This window comes from Zootermopsis nevadensis, unplaced genomic scaffold, assembly GCF_977971745.1.
Source record: "Zootermopsis nevadensis isolate Lab colony 2312 unplaced genomic scaffold, Znev_1.0 Znev_ptg000020l, whole genome shotgun sequence".
NCBI lineage: Eukaryota > Metazoa > Arthropoda > Insecta > Blattodea > Termopsidae > Zootermopsis > Zootermopsis nevadensis.
In genome coordinates this window covers 15,368,370-15,386,376 of record NW_028259152.1, presented here as the reverse complement: position 1 = coordinate 15,386,376, position 18,007 = coordinate 15,368,370, and the positions used below count along the sequence as shown (strand labels likewise).

Here is an 18,007-nt window from a genome sequence, read left to right as displayed (position 1 = left end):
GTTAACCGTCTGTCTCTAGAGGTTAAAAGTCATTCAAATGATCGATGCTGGCAGCTTGGAACAGTAATATGTATTAGTTTAACCATCATAAGTTATAGTTTTCACCATATGCCAAGCTCAGGAAGCTTTTACGTTAACCGTGTCAGCCGTGTTAGAATTGCTAACACGTCGAAAATCAAAAACAAATGTCTCCTGTCTTATTTTTGTAGTTCAGTCGTACTCTAAACCCTGGAAGACAGCAGACCAATTCATACAAAACGTTAGATGGCTAGAGCTGGCTAACCACGCAGAGGACAGAGGACTTTATGTTTAGTTTTTCAAAGTGTTGGTCTGTCTAACACGGTTAACACGAAAGCTAAGCCCCTGTACATGAAACAGTTATATTTGACGTCAGCTGTCTACCAATGGGAAAATTAACTACAAAAGTGTTTATTACCAGGACCCATTTTAAATAAGAATTCAGAAACAATAAGTCATAGCAGACTAATTCTTTAAACGAATATCTGAGCGTGATATAAGCCGAAGTTTGTAAAACTTTAAGACAAAAAGATATTTCTGCTTTCGTGAGAGTCAAACCTATCCACTCTAATTTTTTGGTATACTCGTATGACTCCACGCGAAAATCAGTGGAAAATATTTGAATGTCTTCAGGCCTTCATAACTTATCAGACCAGTGACACTCCATATTCATGTGTGTGAGTGAACAACAACATTTTTAGCATTGTAAAATACAATTTTTGCACAAAAAATTGCAAATTAAAAAAAAACTACGAAAAATTTACGTTTTTATATTAAAACCGCTGACTTCCAAACAACAGCTGAGTATCACTTCGTCACTTAGCAGCATTAGATAATTCTTCCCTTTCGATATATTATTTTCTATCTCAAGAGGTCCTAAACTATTACATTTCCCCAATAAATCCCTCACTTGCGAGATACCTAAGACCAGACAATATGAGTTTATTTATTTATTCAGTGTATTGTCTGACGACAGGTCCGTATGAACAGGATCCTTCCATCCTTTTCTCGGACTGGGACCTGTTCATATACGTTCTTGGCAGATGATCCAGAAGTGGTTTGCCATTGCCTTGTTCTGTGTGTGAATGGAGTAATTGTTGGGATGCCACGGAGGAAAACTCCGTGTTGCCTAGACCACGGCCTTGAACAACACAAGTTATAAATTCGGGCACCGCCGGGAATCGAACCCGAGACCCCAGGATTACAAGGCCAGCGTTATAACCGCTAGACCACCTCATCTTATTATTATTTAGTGTTCTGTCTGACGACAGGTCCATATGAACAGGATCCTTCCATCCTTTTCTCGGACTGGGACCTGTTCATATACGTTCTTGGCAGATGATCCAGAAGTGGTTTGCCATTGCCTTCTTCTGTGTGTGAATGGAGTAATTGTTGAGATGCCACGGAGGAAAACTCCGTGTTGCCTAGACCACGGCCTTGCCCAACACAAGTTATAAATTCGGGCACCGCCGGGAATCGAACCCGAAACCCCAGGATTACAAGGCCAGCGTTCTAACCGCTAGACCACCGTGGCTATCACAATACGAGTACTTACCAGTAATTATTAGACACTGATAAATTTAAGAACGTAACTAAAAAGTCAGTCAGTAAAGAGTGGCTAAAAACCGCGTTATCTGAGGGACTGGACTGTTACAGGTACCCAACAGTGGGGCATGACCGAACACAAGACTCTTTTACAAGAACGTGTAAAATCTGATTCGTTGAGAAGCAAACTTGGTCCACAGATCAAACCATTTTGTTTATATTTTGTTTTCCTCGTGTATAGATCATATAAATGTTACAAATACACACCAAGGCTTAAATATCACACGACAATAAATTATAAGCGGCGCGAATGTAAATTTAAATGCGTTCTACTCTTCGACGCAAAGTGGAGGTGAGTTATCAGCTTCATTTCTCGTCTGACTTGTGGAACGCTGTCAGTATAAAATATAAGCCGGGAGGGAGAGCACGTGGAAGAAATCTGGAATTGGCAGAGAGGAGAAAGTCCTGTAACCTTATCAAAAATCGAATCCCATGGGAGTTAGAGTAAATAACCTGACAAAATATCGTCAAACTTAATTTCTTGCCTTACGTAACTTTCGAAGAGATTGAGTGTTGGGTAACGCCACGTGACAGAAAGGCTGTTCACAACGCAGTTTAATACTTTCGTGGTTGCAGATCCCAGGAGGTTCCTAGTAATTTCATTTTATAGGACAGAAAATACTGTTTAAGCTCTTCGTATGGATAACTGTCATGAATATTGATGATAAAACGCACAGCTTCGAGGGTTCCGTCCCTGTTAAAATCTTCTTTCGCCATTAAAGCAATGAAAACAATATTCATGCCTGTACTGGACCGTTCCAGTTTCCGCGTCTCAAAATAACAGATTACTCAGAATTGCACAGATGTTCGTGTGGTAAGGTCAGAGAAATATTTGAAGTTCGTGACATGTCTTGGGATTTGTATATAGAGGATACTAGTCTCTTGTGTATTCACTGGTTATAAATACTACGTATATCTGCCTTCCTACTTCATGTTTATTATGCGTCATTTCGCACGAAGACCAAAAGGTCGCACACAGGCTGGTCGGTCCTGTTTGTCTGTCTCTCCTCATGATTCAACTCCAGAACTGCTAGATAGATTTGGATGAAATTTGCTGATGAGCAGTCGTCTAAAATGGTTTTCGGCTACTGGATAGGGCAGAACCCTCTTGGTTAGATGGGACCCGAAAAAGCGACGTGTGTGGGGTGCAATATAGGGTGACCCTGGTACAGCTGAACCACTGACCGGAGGAAACATCAGTAGATGTCTGGGGTCAAAGCCCCTATTGGGGCTGAGCGCCCAACAACATCAAGATATTTTTAGAGTGATGTCTCAAGGGTGGGACAGTTCCCCTTTGGTGGGGTGCAGGCCACCTGGTGGGACGGAGGCCCAAGAGAGGAATATGCGTTTGGGGTGGTGCCCACCGGTTTGAAAGGAGCCGTCATGTGGATTAGGTTAGGTTAAGAAGCTCTAGGCTAGACTAGGTTAGGTTAGGTAAGATAGGGTTAAATGCATTTAAAATTCTCCACGAACACATGCGGAACCTTTGTGTATTCCGGGTCGTATTACGCCTTTACGGACTTCTCTGTTCCTAGTAGTTCTGCCGCAACCGTCGACCTCCGCCCTAGATCTTAAACTAACCATGTCTACGTCATAAGAATTACGGAGAACTGAAGTGACGCCCGAGTTATTTAGATGTGTTTCGTCCCGTAAAATGAGATTGGAAGGAATTCAGAAGTAATAAAACTTCATTATTAACTCTGCACACAGTTTTCATTAGCAGGGCCTACACATTCCCGTTTTGTTAAGTTTGTCAGTTATAATCCCAAGATGTCGCGCCTTTGATAATTAATTCATACGGGAATGCGTACCCTGTCATCTACTTCCTCACCTTATTTAATATTCATACCTGCAGTGGTTCATTTGTTACTGCGGCCGAACTCAATTAAAATACAGAATTTTCATTATCGTCATGTCTACATTATACGGAAAGAATTATTTTCACTGTAGTTCCATGGGTTTTGAAGGTACACAAATACAAATTTTCTGGATCGCAATCCCATGGAGATGCTGTCGTTCAAACCTCGGATGATGGAACGGCTGCCATATTAGTAAAGTGCTTTGTAGGATATTAGTAAAGTTTAGTAGCCTACAGTCGAATGATATTTATACCAGACACACAAATTTGTGATATTCTTTATTTGCACCTAAACTAAATATTGGATGATTAAATGATATATGCAGCGTATTGTAATAAACTAGTTCACAGTGAAGTATAATGACTTTAGTGACCAGGATTTATGGTCCTTCCAGCATACAAAGTTTTGTAAGAAATGTGTTCCTTTGTAGTTAGGTTAGTTACAGAGAAATAATTTAGAGAGTTAATTGTTTGTTTATTTTAACCGTCTAATCACAATAAAATATTTTATTAAATATTAAAATATTATTGTTACAATTAACATTTAATATTTAAATATTTAAAATATATTAAAATGATGCTCTTTCTATCGAAATGTTCGATTTACAATTAGAGCATCATCATTTTCACGACATGTTTCGGTTTTCAATGAACCATCTTCAGGTGTATAATCGATATAAATTTAAATGTAATGTTCTAAATGCAATCCTTCGTCAGATGTCCATTAAATATCGGAAAGTTATCCTCTTCTAGATCATTTGTACTTTGTTATCACATTCAATGTTGTTTCGTAAATGTATGTCGCGTATAGCGTGATCTTGCGTGGGTGAAATGTTTGTAGTGGTTTTTTATAATCGGCCAGATATGAAGAGTGACGAAGGATTGCATTTAGAATATTACATTTAAATTTATATCGATTATACACCTGAAGATGGTTCATTGAAAACCGAAACATGTCGTGAAAATGATGATGCTCTAATTGTAAATCGAACATTTCGATAAAAAGAGCATCATTTTAATATATATTTTAATATATTTTAAATATTTTAAATATTAAATGTTAATTACAGTAATAATATTTTAATATTTAATAAAATATTTTATTGTGATTAGACGGTTAAAATAAACAATTATAATCATCACAATATGACGCAACAATATCACCTCATGATTAGAGAGTTAAGTGAAATCTCGTTGTTATGTAATCAATACAATTATATATAACTGCAAATTCAAAAAGACATCATGGATGCACTTTCGTTCATGGTGATTTGCCTTTGATGACGTAGGCCTATGTTAATGTGTGTCGGTTTGCTCTGTTACAGACGAGGGCCTGGAAGACTACAGTGAGAATAATCTGGAGAGATTACTTCAAGCCCCGGCTCACAAGTGAGTACTTCGAACAATGTCACCAGTCCTACCACTTCCCCTATCTAAAATAATAGAAACATGGCGGCAGTCTTTAACTACTTAACCAAAATACTATGTTAATAAATAATTAGGCCCATGAATTTAACGTACTGAATAAATTACACCTCATTTGTTGAAGTAATAATTTTCGTAAAAGTCCACTTGGGCCCCTGCTCTGAGCTAGACAGACGAATGTAGTCTGCATGCTCCTACCACTTTCATTATCATTTTAATATTAACCTACCATCTACTCCTAAGTTTTCCAAGTTGCCTCTTCCCGTCAGGTTTTCAGACTAGAATCATGTACAATCTGTGTAACAAAATTCAAGCGCTTGAAGTTTTCCAGACCGGAAGTGACGTAAGCTTAGTTACTGGCGTCATTATGACAGTAATTTATAATCCCCTTGTGTTTGTCCCAACGTGAATTTTATTAATTCGCATTACCTACCAGCAAAGACTACAATACACCTGACTAATATGAAGAAGCACTTGAATTAATGTTAGGATACACAGCGAAATGAAGGTTATGTCTTCAGACGGATGTAATATTCGTTGGCGGACGAGTTGATAGTTTGATATGCAGACCATACGAAAGTTCGTGACCTCGTATGTTTATTTTGGATGAAATTTTATATTCTCGAAAGTATTCATTTCAACTACGCACATGTGTTATTTGCAAATAATTGTCTAAATTTTAAGTATGGAACTTATACCACGAGAAACTTAAAATACGAAAATATTTACACAGCGATGTTCGAAAAAAAAATAATATGTGACTGTTATCGTTTGTGAATGATACACAGTTCAATAGTTTCTGTTATCAATCATTAAACAATCATCGTTTGTATCATCAGCATACTAAGAGTGCTTCATTGGCGACGCTGGAAGTGTCGTGGCAGCAGATATTTATTTTATTATTCCGTGATGTTTTAAACGTCCCAATTTCAGATTTTACTGAACAAAAATTGTATCTGTAAAAACAAAAAACAAAAGAAAACACTTTACAACCGTTATTATTTCGTGATGTACATCAGTTACTTTAAAAAAACATGAACCAACATGTTGGCACTTGGAACAGCTGTTTTAAGGACCTGGCATATTTAGTAAGACGTCAGAATTTCTGACTTTCAACCAGGGACCTGATTCGTCTCGGCATGGAAACAATTATAGATCGAGCACAACGTTCAGACGAGGAGACTTCAATGTTAATGAACCTCGTATTAAGCTCTTAGCGACTTTGGGTCGATTTATGTAACAGACACTCGGAGATACGTTCATGGTCACAAAGAGTACTCGTTTGTACACGTCTTAAAGCGTAACGGTAGGTTACATAATCCTTAGAAGGGCATGCCCTCGATTAGGGTCCCGTTCTGCAGTGAATCAGTGGACTCTACTACAATTTCCTGGCCAAAAAATTAAGTGTCGAACTTCCGTTGCTTCTTTTTAAATACACAGTTTCATTTTAATTCGTCCACCTTTAGTTCTAAATTCTCCTGACAGCTCGCCTACTTACGCTGTCAAATATAATTCATGTATGACTTAAGGTTCTCACAGCGGTGAGAGATTTCTGTCTTCTGGGTTGTTGCGCTGTGTAGTCTGGTCGATGTTTACCAAAGTTTCAGAGGTCATACTGCCTCCATCATCAGAGTATGAAGATTTCTGTCTTCTGGGTTGTTGCGCCGTGTAGTCTGGTCGATGTTTACCAACGTTTCAGAGGTCATACTGCCTCCATCATCAGGGCGATGAGTATGAAGATTTCTGTCTTCTGGGTTGTTGCGCTGTGTAGTCTGGTCGATGTTAACCAACGTTTCAGAGGTCATACTGCCTCCATCATCAGGGCGATGAGTATGAAGATTTCCGTCTTCTGGGTTGTTGCGCCGTGTAGTCTGGTCGATGTTAACCAAAGTTTCAGAGGTCATACTGCCTCCATCATCAGGGCGATGAGTATGAAGATTTCTGTGTTCTGGGTTGTTGCGCCGTGTAGTCTGGTCGATGTTTACCAACGTTTCAGAGGTCATACTGCCTCCATCATCAGGGCGATGAGTATGAAGATTTCTGTCTTCTGGGTTGTTGCGCTGTGTAGTCTGGTCGATGTTTACCAACGTTTCAGAGGTCATACTGCCTCCATCATCAGGGCGATGAGTATGAAGATTTCCGTCTTCTGGGTTGTTGCGCTGTGTAGTCTGGTCGATATTAACCAACGTTTCAGAGGTCATAATGCCTCCGTCATCAGGGCGATGAGTATGAAGATTTCTGTCTTCTGGGTTATTGCGCTGTGTAGTCTGGTCGATGTTAACCAACGTTTCAGAGGTCATACTGCCTCCGTCATCAGGGCGATGAGTATGAAGATTTCTGTCTTCTGGGTTGTTGCGCTGTGTAGTCTGGTCGATGTCCACCAACGTTTCAGAGGTCATACTGCCTCCGTCATCAGGGCGATGAGTATGAAGATTTCTGTCTTCTGGGTTGTTGCGCTGTGTAGTCTGGTCGATGTTAACCAACGTTTCAGGGGTCATAATGCCTCCGTCATCAGGGCGATGAGTATGAAGATTTCTGTCTTCTGGGTTATTGCGCTGTGTAGTCTGGTCGATGTTAACCAACGTTTCAGAGGTCATACTGCCTCCGTCATCAGGGCGATGAGTATGAAGATTTCTGTCTTCTGGGTTGTTGCGCTGTGTAGTCTGGTCGATGTCCACCAACGTTTCAGAGGTCATACTGCCTCTGTCATCAGGGCGATGAGTATGAAGATTTCTGTCTTCTGGGTTGTTGCGCTGTGTAGTCTGGTCGATGTTAACCAACGTTTCAGGGGTCATAATGCCTCCGTCATCAGGGCGATGAGTATGAAGATTTCTGTCTTCTGGGTTATTGCGCTGTGTAGTCTGGTCGATGTTAACCAACGTTTCAGAGGTCATACTGCCTCCGTCATCAGGGCGATGAGTATGAAGATTTCTGTCTTCTGGGTTGTTGCGCTGTGTAGTCTGGTCGATGTTAACCAACGTTTCAGAGGTCATACTGCCTCCGTCATCAGGGCGATGAGTATGAAGATTTCTGTCTTCTGGGTTGTTGCGCTGTGTAGTCTGGTCGATGTCCACCAACGTTTCAGAGGTCATACTGCCTCCGTCATCAGGGCGATGAGTATGAAGATTTCTGTCTTCTGGGTTGTTGCGCTGTGTAGTCTGGTCGATGTCCACCAACGTTTCAGAGGTCATACTGCCTCCGTCATCAGGGCGATGAGTATGAAGATTTCTGTCTTCTGGGTTGTTGCGCTGTGTAGTCTGGTCGATGTCCACCAACGTTTCAGAGGTCATACTGCCTCCGTCATCAGGGCGATGAGTATGAAGATTTCTGTCTTCTGGGTTGTTGCACTGTGTAGTCAGGTCGATGTCCACCAACGTTTCAGAGGTCATACTGCCTCCGTCAGAAGACAGAAATCTTCAATTATAGTTCAGTTGGTAGTTTGTTTACCTACGGGACGGGAGGTTAGAGCTTAAGTTTTAGTGAAGTAGTTTTTGCTTGAGGAGCTCCAACAGCTGCCACTTCACCAGACATCCAAACAGCAGAGAAGATCTCCCTCAGTCCCGCAATAACAAGTCGTCAAAGTCGACTCCGATCCGCTATCTGCGTGTGTGTTGATGTGAAAAGGCGTTATTTACAGAGGAGACGACGAAGGAGAGTTGATGTGGGATATATTTATGGCAATAGTTAAAATTTTATCGAATATGGGGTTTTATTTTTCTGTGTGCATTGCTACAAGGGATCTAGGTGTTTGCCATTTCTGGCTGTTTTTTATGACGTGAATGTGTTCCTGGTACTAATTTTAAAATTACGGCCAGTGCTGCCTATAAACTGCACCTCGTTTTGGGTATCATAAAGATAGAAGGCGTGTATCAGCTGGAGTAACACTGGTTGGGATGAATGAACTGTCACGATTTATGAGAAATAAATTACAAAAAAGAAATCAGGTACTCCACAAGGTTTGTTATTGGATCGTTCGATGAAACTGAACATATTTTAATTCTTGAATCACACACATTTCATTACAGACCCATTGAGAACTAGAGATGAATGTTCAGAAAATTCGATATTAACAGCTGAAACAATCTTAAAATGACGTGATCAGAAATTAAAATATTTTTATTTGTGGTATTAAAATATTTGTACAATAAATGTTTATCTTCACGTTTTGTTCCACCTCAGCTTGGCCAGACCTGATAACACTCTTGTCTATGCTGATTTTGTGTTGGATGAAACTTTTCATATATTACATTTTAATAGTATTAAATTATATGGACATTTGTTCAACTGTTATTAAGTTTCGGGACATGTAGAGACTGATGTTAAAACAGAACAATTTAGTAGACGCTTTGAAGATTTGAAAACACGTTAATACATAGTAATAAAGTAATTTCTTATTCATAAGTTGATATACTTGCGTCATATTGTGAATTAAAATTTAATTATTCGTGTTTTTCCGTCTAATCAACCAAATATGTAAATGCTATTTTAATATCTTATGTATAATTTTTATTTATATACAATTGTGATTAGACGGAAAAAACACGAATAATAATAAATTTCTTATTCGTTAAACGCAACATTTTATGTTTTGAAATATGCAGTGTCCTTTCAGAACATGTGGTTGCTAGTTTCGGCATTTTTAATTAAATAATCAGACCATAGTTTGGACACGACGTTTAAGTAAATGTGCTTACTGTAACGTTTTTCCACATTTATATGGTCTATAAATTATGAAACAAAGTTGACAATGCGTTGGAACGGTTCACCACAGCCTGAGACCACAAATTCAGTGCCACACAATAGATGGCCATAAAGTGCACTTCGCCTGTAATAAAAGAAGCCTTCAGAAATATAAACACTTGCTGAACCATCTTAGCAGGGACAAATATAAAATGTTAACACCTAAAGAGGTTCAAACTTCAGCGTCTGCAATGAAAAATAAGAATAAGAAATCCCAGACCTCTTACGAGTAATCTCTCCGAAGGTCTAGACCTTTACGTGGGAAGTATCTACTTGGAGTCTTTATATAAATGTCTACTATCCGTACCGTGTTTTCATGCTGGGGAGGATTTTAAATAGGCCACGACTTTTTCCTTCCCCGTCTTTTCCAATTGTATCGTTTGGCATAAAAGGTTGCCCACACTTGAGTCGCCACCTCTAAATGATTGTTATGCCACGCCCTTCATGACATTCGGCACAAAATTTTGCGATGCTTTAAAAAAATATTTTAACCATTAAAAGTAACCAACAGGACACTTTAACATATCCACAAGTAGTGCGGACTAATTAAACTATTTTTACTATTATACTGATGACGCCATATCAGAAACTGTTTTTCATTCTTGATCATTCGGGTCCTTTTGAAGCGAACGCATGATCTGGAGGTCCTATCTTCCTGTCCCTCTCTGCGTCTTTCGTCCGCATGTTTCATATCCGAAGCCACTGAATGGATTCCAATTAATTTAGAATTCTACACAAGTTACTTCGGTTATAATGAATCCAATGTGTCACTTGCTTTATATGAAGCTTAGTCGAAACGTTATTACTTTTGTCGATAACTGTTCGTATCGTTACAAAACTTAAATACATACATCGATTGGGACAATTTTCGAAAATGTAAATATTTTTGAAAAAAATACGAAAGAATATTTTTCTTGTAACTATGTACTGTGATTAGCTGCCCAGAATTGAGGATTTATCTATAGAAACACGTGACCTTCAAGACCAGCAATATATGAAAAATCACAAAGAATATTTTTTCCCTTTGTTTCGTAAAAAAAAATAATAATAATAAAGTTAACTTCGGTCTGGCAGGAGATGTCGATATTCAGCACGCAAGAAGGCAATATAAAATATCTCATAACTCATCTTCTTTGTCATAAGGGTATAGCGGTCAGACCACGTATTCTGTATATCTGTTTCATGTATTTTCGGAAGGAAACACAAAGAGCTTTTCTATGGTTTTCTATGGTTCATGTAATGACATTGGCAGAACTCTGGGGAACCTTTGTGTTTCGTTATACGAAATATGAGAATCAATGTCGTACAGTATATACCAGTGGTGGGCAATCCACTTCTTGCAGAATTTCGTGGGCAAATTCCATGACAGCGTCTCTGAAATATTGTCAACAGATAAAAGTATATTGCGAAGATATTTAAAACTGAAAGTCATAGGTGTGTTCATTATACATTTCCCTTGCTTCTACATAGATATTCCTTTTTAGCTTAAAAATATTTTGTTGAAGAAAATTAAACATTTATTGCTGTATTTTCTGCTACGTTCAGATAATTATTTTGTAAACTGTAAATTGCATCTGATGGAAATGATTTCTCACCACTGGTATGACCAATGTGTTTCTTAACTATCACAGATAATTCTAATTTCCTTGCAGACGTTCTTCTCTAATTTACCTTTTCAGACGGGCGTGTGTCAGACGAGGTGGAAACTGCGATCACAGGCCGAAGGACTGCTGTTACAACAGCTCCTGCCGTTGCAACCTGTGGGGCGCAAACTGCCGGTGCCAGCGCATGGGCCTCTTCCAAAAATGGGGAAAATAAGTGGAGGAATTCGTGCCAAATGTCGCAGCGAGCAACCTACATCTCACCTTCCACAAATTAATGGTCGTCATGTTGAGAACACTGGACAATAATGCATCGCTGCGATTGACAGACACACGATGTGATACTTGATGATATCTCAATTTTAATTATGTAAAATTAAATCATTTCCTTCTTTATTTTAGTTTCAAATTGATTAATCAGAATTATTTCATTTATCTGCTTTGCTATACGGAATCAAATTTAACTCTATTTTTTGTTAAAATAATCCACATTATTTTAATAACAAATAAATTAAATATATTAAAGTAATTTTTCCGTCTACACAAATTTTTATCTTATATACCTACTAATTATGTACTAATTAGGGCCACTAATTGATTCTGTATCTTTTACAACCATTATCAGGCAGAAAACAATGCATGATGAAGTGATAATAATTGAACTGAATGGCAATGTTTTGATTTGAACGTTTAAAGAGAAAAATAATAAAACATCAAATCCTATCGTGAATTTGATGGGTAGTATATTTAAGTTTAATTTACATAACGCTATAGATACCAAAAAAAATTATAGCTGGATTCGATGTTTACTTATTTTAACAAAACATTCAAATGAAAACATTGTCATACGTTTCGATTTATATCGCGTATTTTATGTCATCTGAAGATGGTCGTGAAAAAGACCGAAATATTTTGCGGCCGTATTTGGTATATAATTAGTATACAATTAAAATGTACTCTGTAAAAGAAATTAATTAAAAACATATTACGCAACAGATGTCTCATTTCAAGATAAATATAAATTAAATTATACAAATATCTAGTTTGTGAAAAGTCTCAGTATTATCTTGTCACTTGAAACTTATTTAAAACTTTAATTGTATGTTTAGATGCTACAAAACTTAGACTCTTTTACAGGTCTGTTGTTAATTAAACAAAATGGAACTTTCACCAGCAATGAATCTTAAGTTATATAGAAATCGTAACTATCCTGTGCTTGAAGTAATATTAATATTTGTGTTTTAAAAAATTGTATTATTGTAAAAACCGAGCGTAGATTAATTTTAATTTGTACACATCTGATTAAACTCAAATGTAATGCGAAATAAGCAACATATTTACATAATAGCGCTCTGTAATATATAACATTTGAATAATTGTGTCAATTAAATCCCCAGTTAAAGAAATAGCAACTGAATTGTTTTCCAGATCTGAGATTCTCACGGCCTTAAAGATGTCGCGTGATCTTGTAGGCGATTACCAACGTTCAGAGGAACATACGAGGCTGAAGACAGAAAAGATACGTTTCTCCGTGGTAGATCTGTAAATTATAAATGGGATGGACGCATAACCGACCCATGCACCACCGCCATTTCATCGTGTTCCATTCCAACTTTCACCTTAACCTTCTAACAGCCTTGTACCTCCCATAAAGTTCAGTGTTTTTCATAGCTAGATGCATTTCAATCGAAGAACTATTTTATTGGTGGCCGTAATTAGGGTCTCAAGTCTCGTAGCGTTCCTGGGTCATATTTAACTAGGGCATTGCCCTCAAACACTGGTCTTTTAGGCACCATGGTCAGGGTCTCCATAGACTTTGGAAAGGCCATGTATTCCTGGTGCCATAAGCCCTCGGTAGTAGTTTTTGTTCTTCGTGGTTTTACTCTCCTCCTAACCCTTCCTCCTTGGTTCCTTTGTAACCATATACAAGTACAATCAAATATATCGCGACCGACAACTAAAATGTGGTACATATATATCGACGGTAAAATGTAATGAAATTTGCATAATTATATTCATACAAACATAAAATGAAACGTGTAGAAATTAGAGAAGGCCTATAACATGACCGTTGTTTCTGTACGGTGGACGTCCTTGCATTAACATTTATTTCCTTTTTAAAAATAAATTTTATTTTATACCAATTGTGTGTTAAACGTGGGCACGAAATGTTTTGGTCACACACGACAATCGTTACGTGGTTTAAAATCAGTATAAAAATAAAAACCTGAACTGTAATGCAATGTTTTAAATATTATTAAATGTCAAACAACAAGTATTAAAATATCAAAATCTCGTCCACAAGCCACATTTAACACACAAGTAATGTACAATAAAATTCATTGTCAAGACGAAAATAGTATTTCAACAAATCATATAACACAATACGATGTCTCATTTTAAGAAGGATATTCCCTTAAGAAGGACGTGTGTCGAATTGGACTGGACAGTTCTTCACAATTACATTCTTACTTCAATAAACAGGTTATGAATTTTCAATAATCTATAAAATAAGTTCAGTTATGGCATTATTTAATCTCAGATTTGTTTCAGAATATGTGGAAAAGGTTCTGAAGACGGGTATAATTTTTCAGTCAAAAGAAAATAAACGAATATACTTTTCTTTAAATGAAAATTTCTTGTACCATATGCCAACTCATATTTTAAATTCTTTTAAAAGGGCTTTCCGCTATAATTCTGGTTTATTTTAATATCTTCAGACTTCAATATGCAATTATAAAGCCCCCCCGAATTGACTGAATCTCAAAATACCATCCTTGTCGCGTACATGCCAAGATTTTCAATCAATGGAAGGGCTTTGTACATAAGAAAATAATTTTTACATAAATATCTAATTGCCCATAATACGCTCTGATCAAACATATGAGTACTATGACTATCAGAACAGTAATTGGTTTATCAAAATAGATCACGGATCATGAATTAGAACAAAGAAAATATTAAATAAAATAGAGTTTTATATGCAACAGGTTCCTTCTGACTTGAGATTAGCCAATCAGATGGCATGTCCGTTGCGTACAATAAATTCAATTATATTTGAGATAAAAATAAAGACAGTAGATATGTATGTATATAATTTACAACTATATAACCTGTGTAATTACAGGATGTGTCCTGTAGTATATGCTAATAAATGCTTCAATATAATTCTAATACTTGAGCACTGTCTGTATTAGCAACTATTTTCCAGTTTTCATAACACATTAAAGACTTCTGCCTATTTAATTTATATAATACGTTGTATTTAACGTAATCTGCGGAGGCTCGAGACCTACGTGGTGGGAGCACTCCTTTTACTCGTCTGCCTTGCATTATGGACCTACCAACATACTTCATAAAATGCGATTAAATTGAGTTAACCAAGCAATTAGTCTTAACCATTAATCACGTAAATTGCCGTCAGTCATTTAGAACATTTAATACAGAGTAAGTAAATTATAGGCAGTCAGGTGTCATGGTGACGCCCTGGCACATTTCATAGAACGCTGACGTCAAACACCGTCGTTAAATATCACACAATCCATCAACTTTATTACTTATTAAGCTCACACACGTCTGTAGTCCTAGAAAGTTTTAGTATTCCTTTGAGTTCATTCAACCTAATTGAGGATATCACATGTTCCAAAGCTCTTTTGTTCGTAACATTCATCTCTGGAGATGTGTCTTATTACTCAGTGGCAGACAGTCGAAAGTCTAACGGTGGAACATCGGACTTACAGATCAATATTAAACCAGGTACATCATTCAAATAATCTATTTCGTATGGGACATATGTACCTGTCTCATTACTCCAGCCCACAAGCATTCAGTGAGCTGAGTTCAGTTTAAATGTAACAAGAAATTACTTGGCACCAAAATTACTATCATTTCGAGTATATTCACGCAAACAGGATTTTCATCGGACTTTTGGAAATCCCTTTGAACTGTGTACACGCGCTTGTGGAATGGAACTAAAGCTTACAAAACGCAAACCAAATAGAGATAATGGAAAGACAAGTACACAGAAGGGAAGATTTGTATAATAACCAGGCCTGGAGGTGTAATCCGTCTCGTTATTACATCTCTACATGCGTCTTTTGCAACTCGGGTTATAAATTAATGCATGAGGTTAGCCCTCCGAAATAAATTTGTGCAAAAACGTCAATATTTGTAACTTAACACTCAATGTTTTCTGACCTCTTCAAATCTTGATCCGACTTACCCAATCTGGCCCATTCTATACTGACCTAAACCAAACCCTACTTAAACACACTAACTTATCTAACAAACAGGTAAACCCCAGCGCCAAAATTTAAATTTAATGGAACCTAACAACAGCTAAAATAACTCGACTTAACCTCACCCATTTTGCATTGATTCGTTCTAACCTAACCTAAACAAATCAGTTGTTACCTAACCTAAATTTTACCGAAGATAACCAAACTATCATGTCAATCCCTAACTTAACCTAACCTTACATACCCTATAACACGAATAATCAAATTAAACAGTCCCTAATTTACCTGATCATCCCAAATCTCACCCCACATAACCTAATCTAACCCCTCCCATGCCAAAGTTACCTAGATCATCCTACGCATGTAAACTTAACGCAACCTAACCTAACCTAATCTAACCTAACCTAACCTAACATAACCCAGACTAACCTAATAAAAACCCATCTAGCCTCCTTACCTAAACCAACCCAGAGGTAATCTCCCCTTATCCTGTGGGCTGCGTCTCACCGCACGTCTTAACCAAGGTAAAGATGACAACCTTGATTATGATGTCCAGTCATACCAATTTTTATCTAAATCCGTTCAGTAACCATCGTGGCGCTGGATACACACTTTAAGAAGGCACACAGAGATCCGATCCTTGCTTAGGTGTGTAAGGTTACATTCGAATATCTGCTGCCACTATGTTTGTCATCGTAACAAATGTCTTCTGCTTACTTTTGCGTATGTGTGAGGCGTCGATAATATGTTCTTAAGTGTGATGACAAAACTACTTAAGGAATTATTCTCTTCCTAAGATATGTTAAATTGTGGTTGAACCTTAATCTTATTTCCTTTTTGCATGCCAAAATTTTTCAGCTGCATTTCTATTTCCTAATCGATTTAGTTGTTAAATCCTCATCACGTGGTTTTATTTGAGGACTCGTGACTTCCTTTATGGGTTTCGCTAAGAGCACGAATCCTCTCGACAGTTTCAGAGAAAAAATTTGACCTTGAATTATTTATATTATTAAAACTGACCCTTTCATGGAACCCAGCCTAGATTGCCGGATAATCTTAATTGTATTAATTATAGATTATCCAATTTCGTTAATCTTTATATATCAAGGGAGGCGTCTTTAAAGATTTTGAGTAACTTTGAACACGTCGTATAAATACTTCGGAGGTGTTCCAAGGGTCGTTGGCATTTTGAACTGAATAACTGAATTCATGTCAAGTAATTGGAAGGAGTTTTTCAGTGTTAAATGAACAACAAACTTAAGTAAATTGAATTATTCGTGTTTTTTCCGTCTAATCACAATTGTATATAAATAAAATTATACATAAGATATTAAAATATCATTTACATATTTGGTACAAAGTAAAAAGATGTACCAAATATGTAAATGATATTTTAATATCTCATGTATAATTTTATTTATATACAATTGTGATTAGACGGAAAAAAACACGAATAATTAAATTTTAATTCACAATATGACGCAATTATATCAACTTAAGTAAATTGACAAAATTCATTTAGATTTATACCGAAGAGCTTCCTAAACTTACTGACCATATGTTCTTGAAGTCAATGACTTTGGTCACGTAATTCAAAAAGTAATAAGGGGATACTCAGTCTCATTTTCGTCTGAACTCGTCCAATTAAAATCGAATTATACCTAAATCCAAATGCAACTTCACTATATACGGTGTTCAGAAAATCCATTTATTAGATCAGTTTAATGACGCCCACACGTTGCTTTTCTAAATCAAATTGCAATATTGTCGTACCTCCTACGCCTTCGAGCACCAAGAAGAATTCCTTAACATTTTTCCTGTGACCAATTCCCTTTATACATTACTCTTGAGCCATAAACCTACCGTCTATCCTGTTTTACTATATTTATTCTTCCGCGTATACCACAATAACTATAATTAAACATCCCGCAGTAAATACACAAGAATAGTTTTCTGATGAAACTCTATCGGTCTCACCGACCTCTCGTGTTCCTAGCAAGTATAGGAATACATTCGTGTTTAAAAATACAGTTTATAATTCCGTTGTCATTGTCGACCGTCCATTACATACATAAAATAAACTTCTCACACGAATTCTCCTACTTGTCTATTCCCTCTATAAATTGACATAAATAATATTTTAAATATATTTATTTCTGTGACCACAAAAGTCGAAATGTATCTGGTTATAAATTGACTGAACGGCAGATGACACATTGAGAGTTATAAAGTGGATGCATTCTACCACTTAACTCTTCACACAAAGCACGTTTCGTCATAGGCAAAGATTACATTAATAGCACAAATGGGAGAGACAAGACAGGGACACAAAATTTTAGTCAGGAAATCTGAAGGGAAGGAACAACTTCGGAGATCTAGGGGTAGATTTTACGATACTTTTAAAATGTGTATTGAAGAAATAGCCTCTGGACCGGATCAACTGACTCTGAAAAGAGCTGCTTTATAAATTTTCGGGTACCGGAAAAGGGAACAATTTGAAGTCCATCTGAGCGATTATCAAC

General features: G+C 37.1%; 1 protein-coding gene across 2 annotated transcripts in view; it reads left to right on the top strand.

Annotated features, from left to right (window-relative positions):
- The window catches only part of LOC110835856 (xibalbin-1-like), a 53,301-nt gene extending 40,648 nt beyond the window's left edge, over window positions 1–12,653 (top strand). The window contains exons 2-3 of one of the 2 annotated variants that reach the window (XM_087351924.1): window positions 4,807–4,870; window positions 11,299–12,653. In XM_087351924.1, the coding sequence (XP_087208050.1) occupies window positions 4,807–4,870; window positions 11,299–11,464 (230 nt within the window). In that variant the 3' untranslated portion in view covers window positions 11,465–12,653. The remainder of the gene's footprint in view (window positions 1–4,806; window positions 4,871–11,298) is intronic. The other variant, XM_087351925.1, reaches the window with a different exon arrangement.
- The last annotated feature ends 5,354 nt before the right edge of the window (window positions 12,654–18,007 follow it).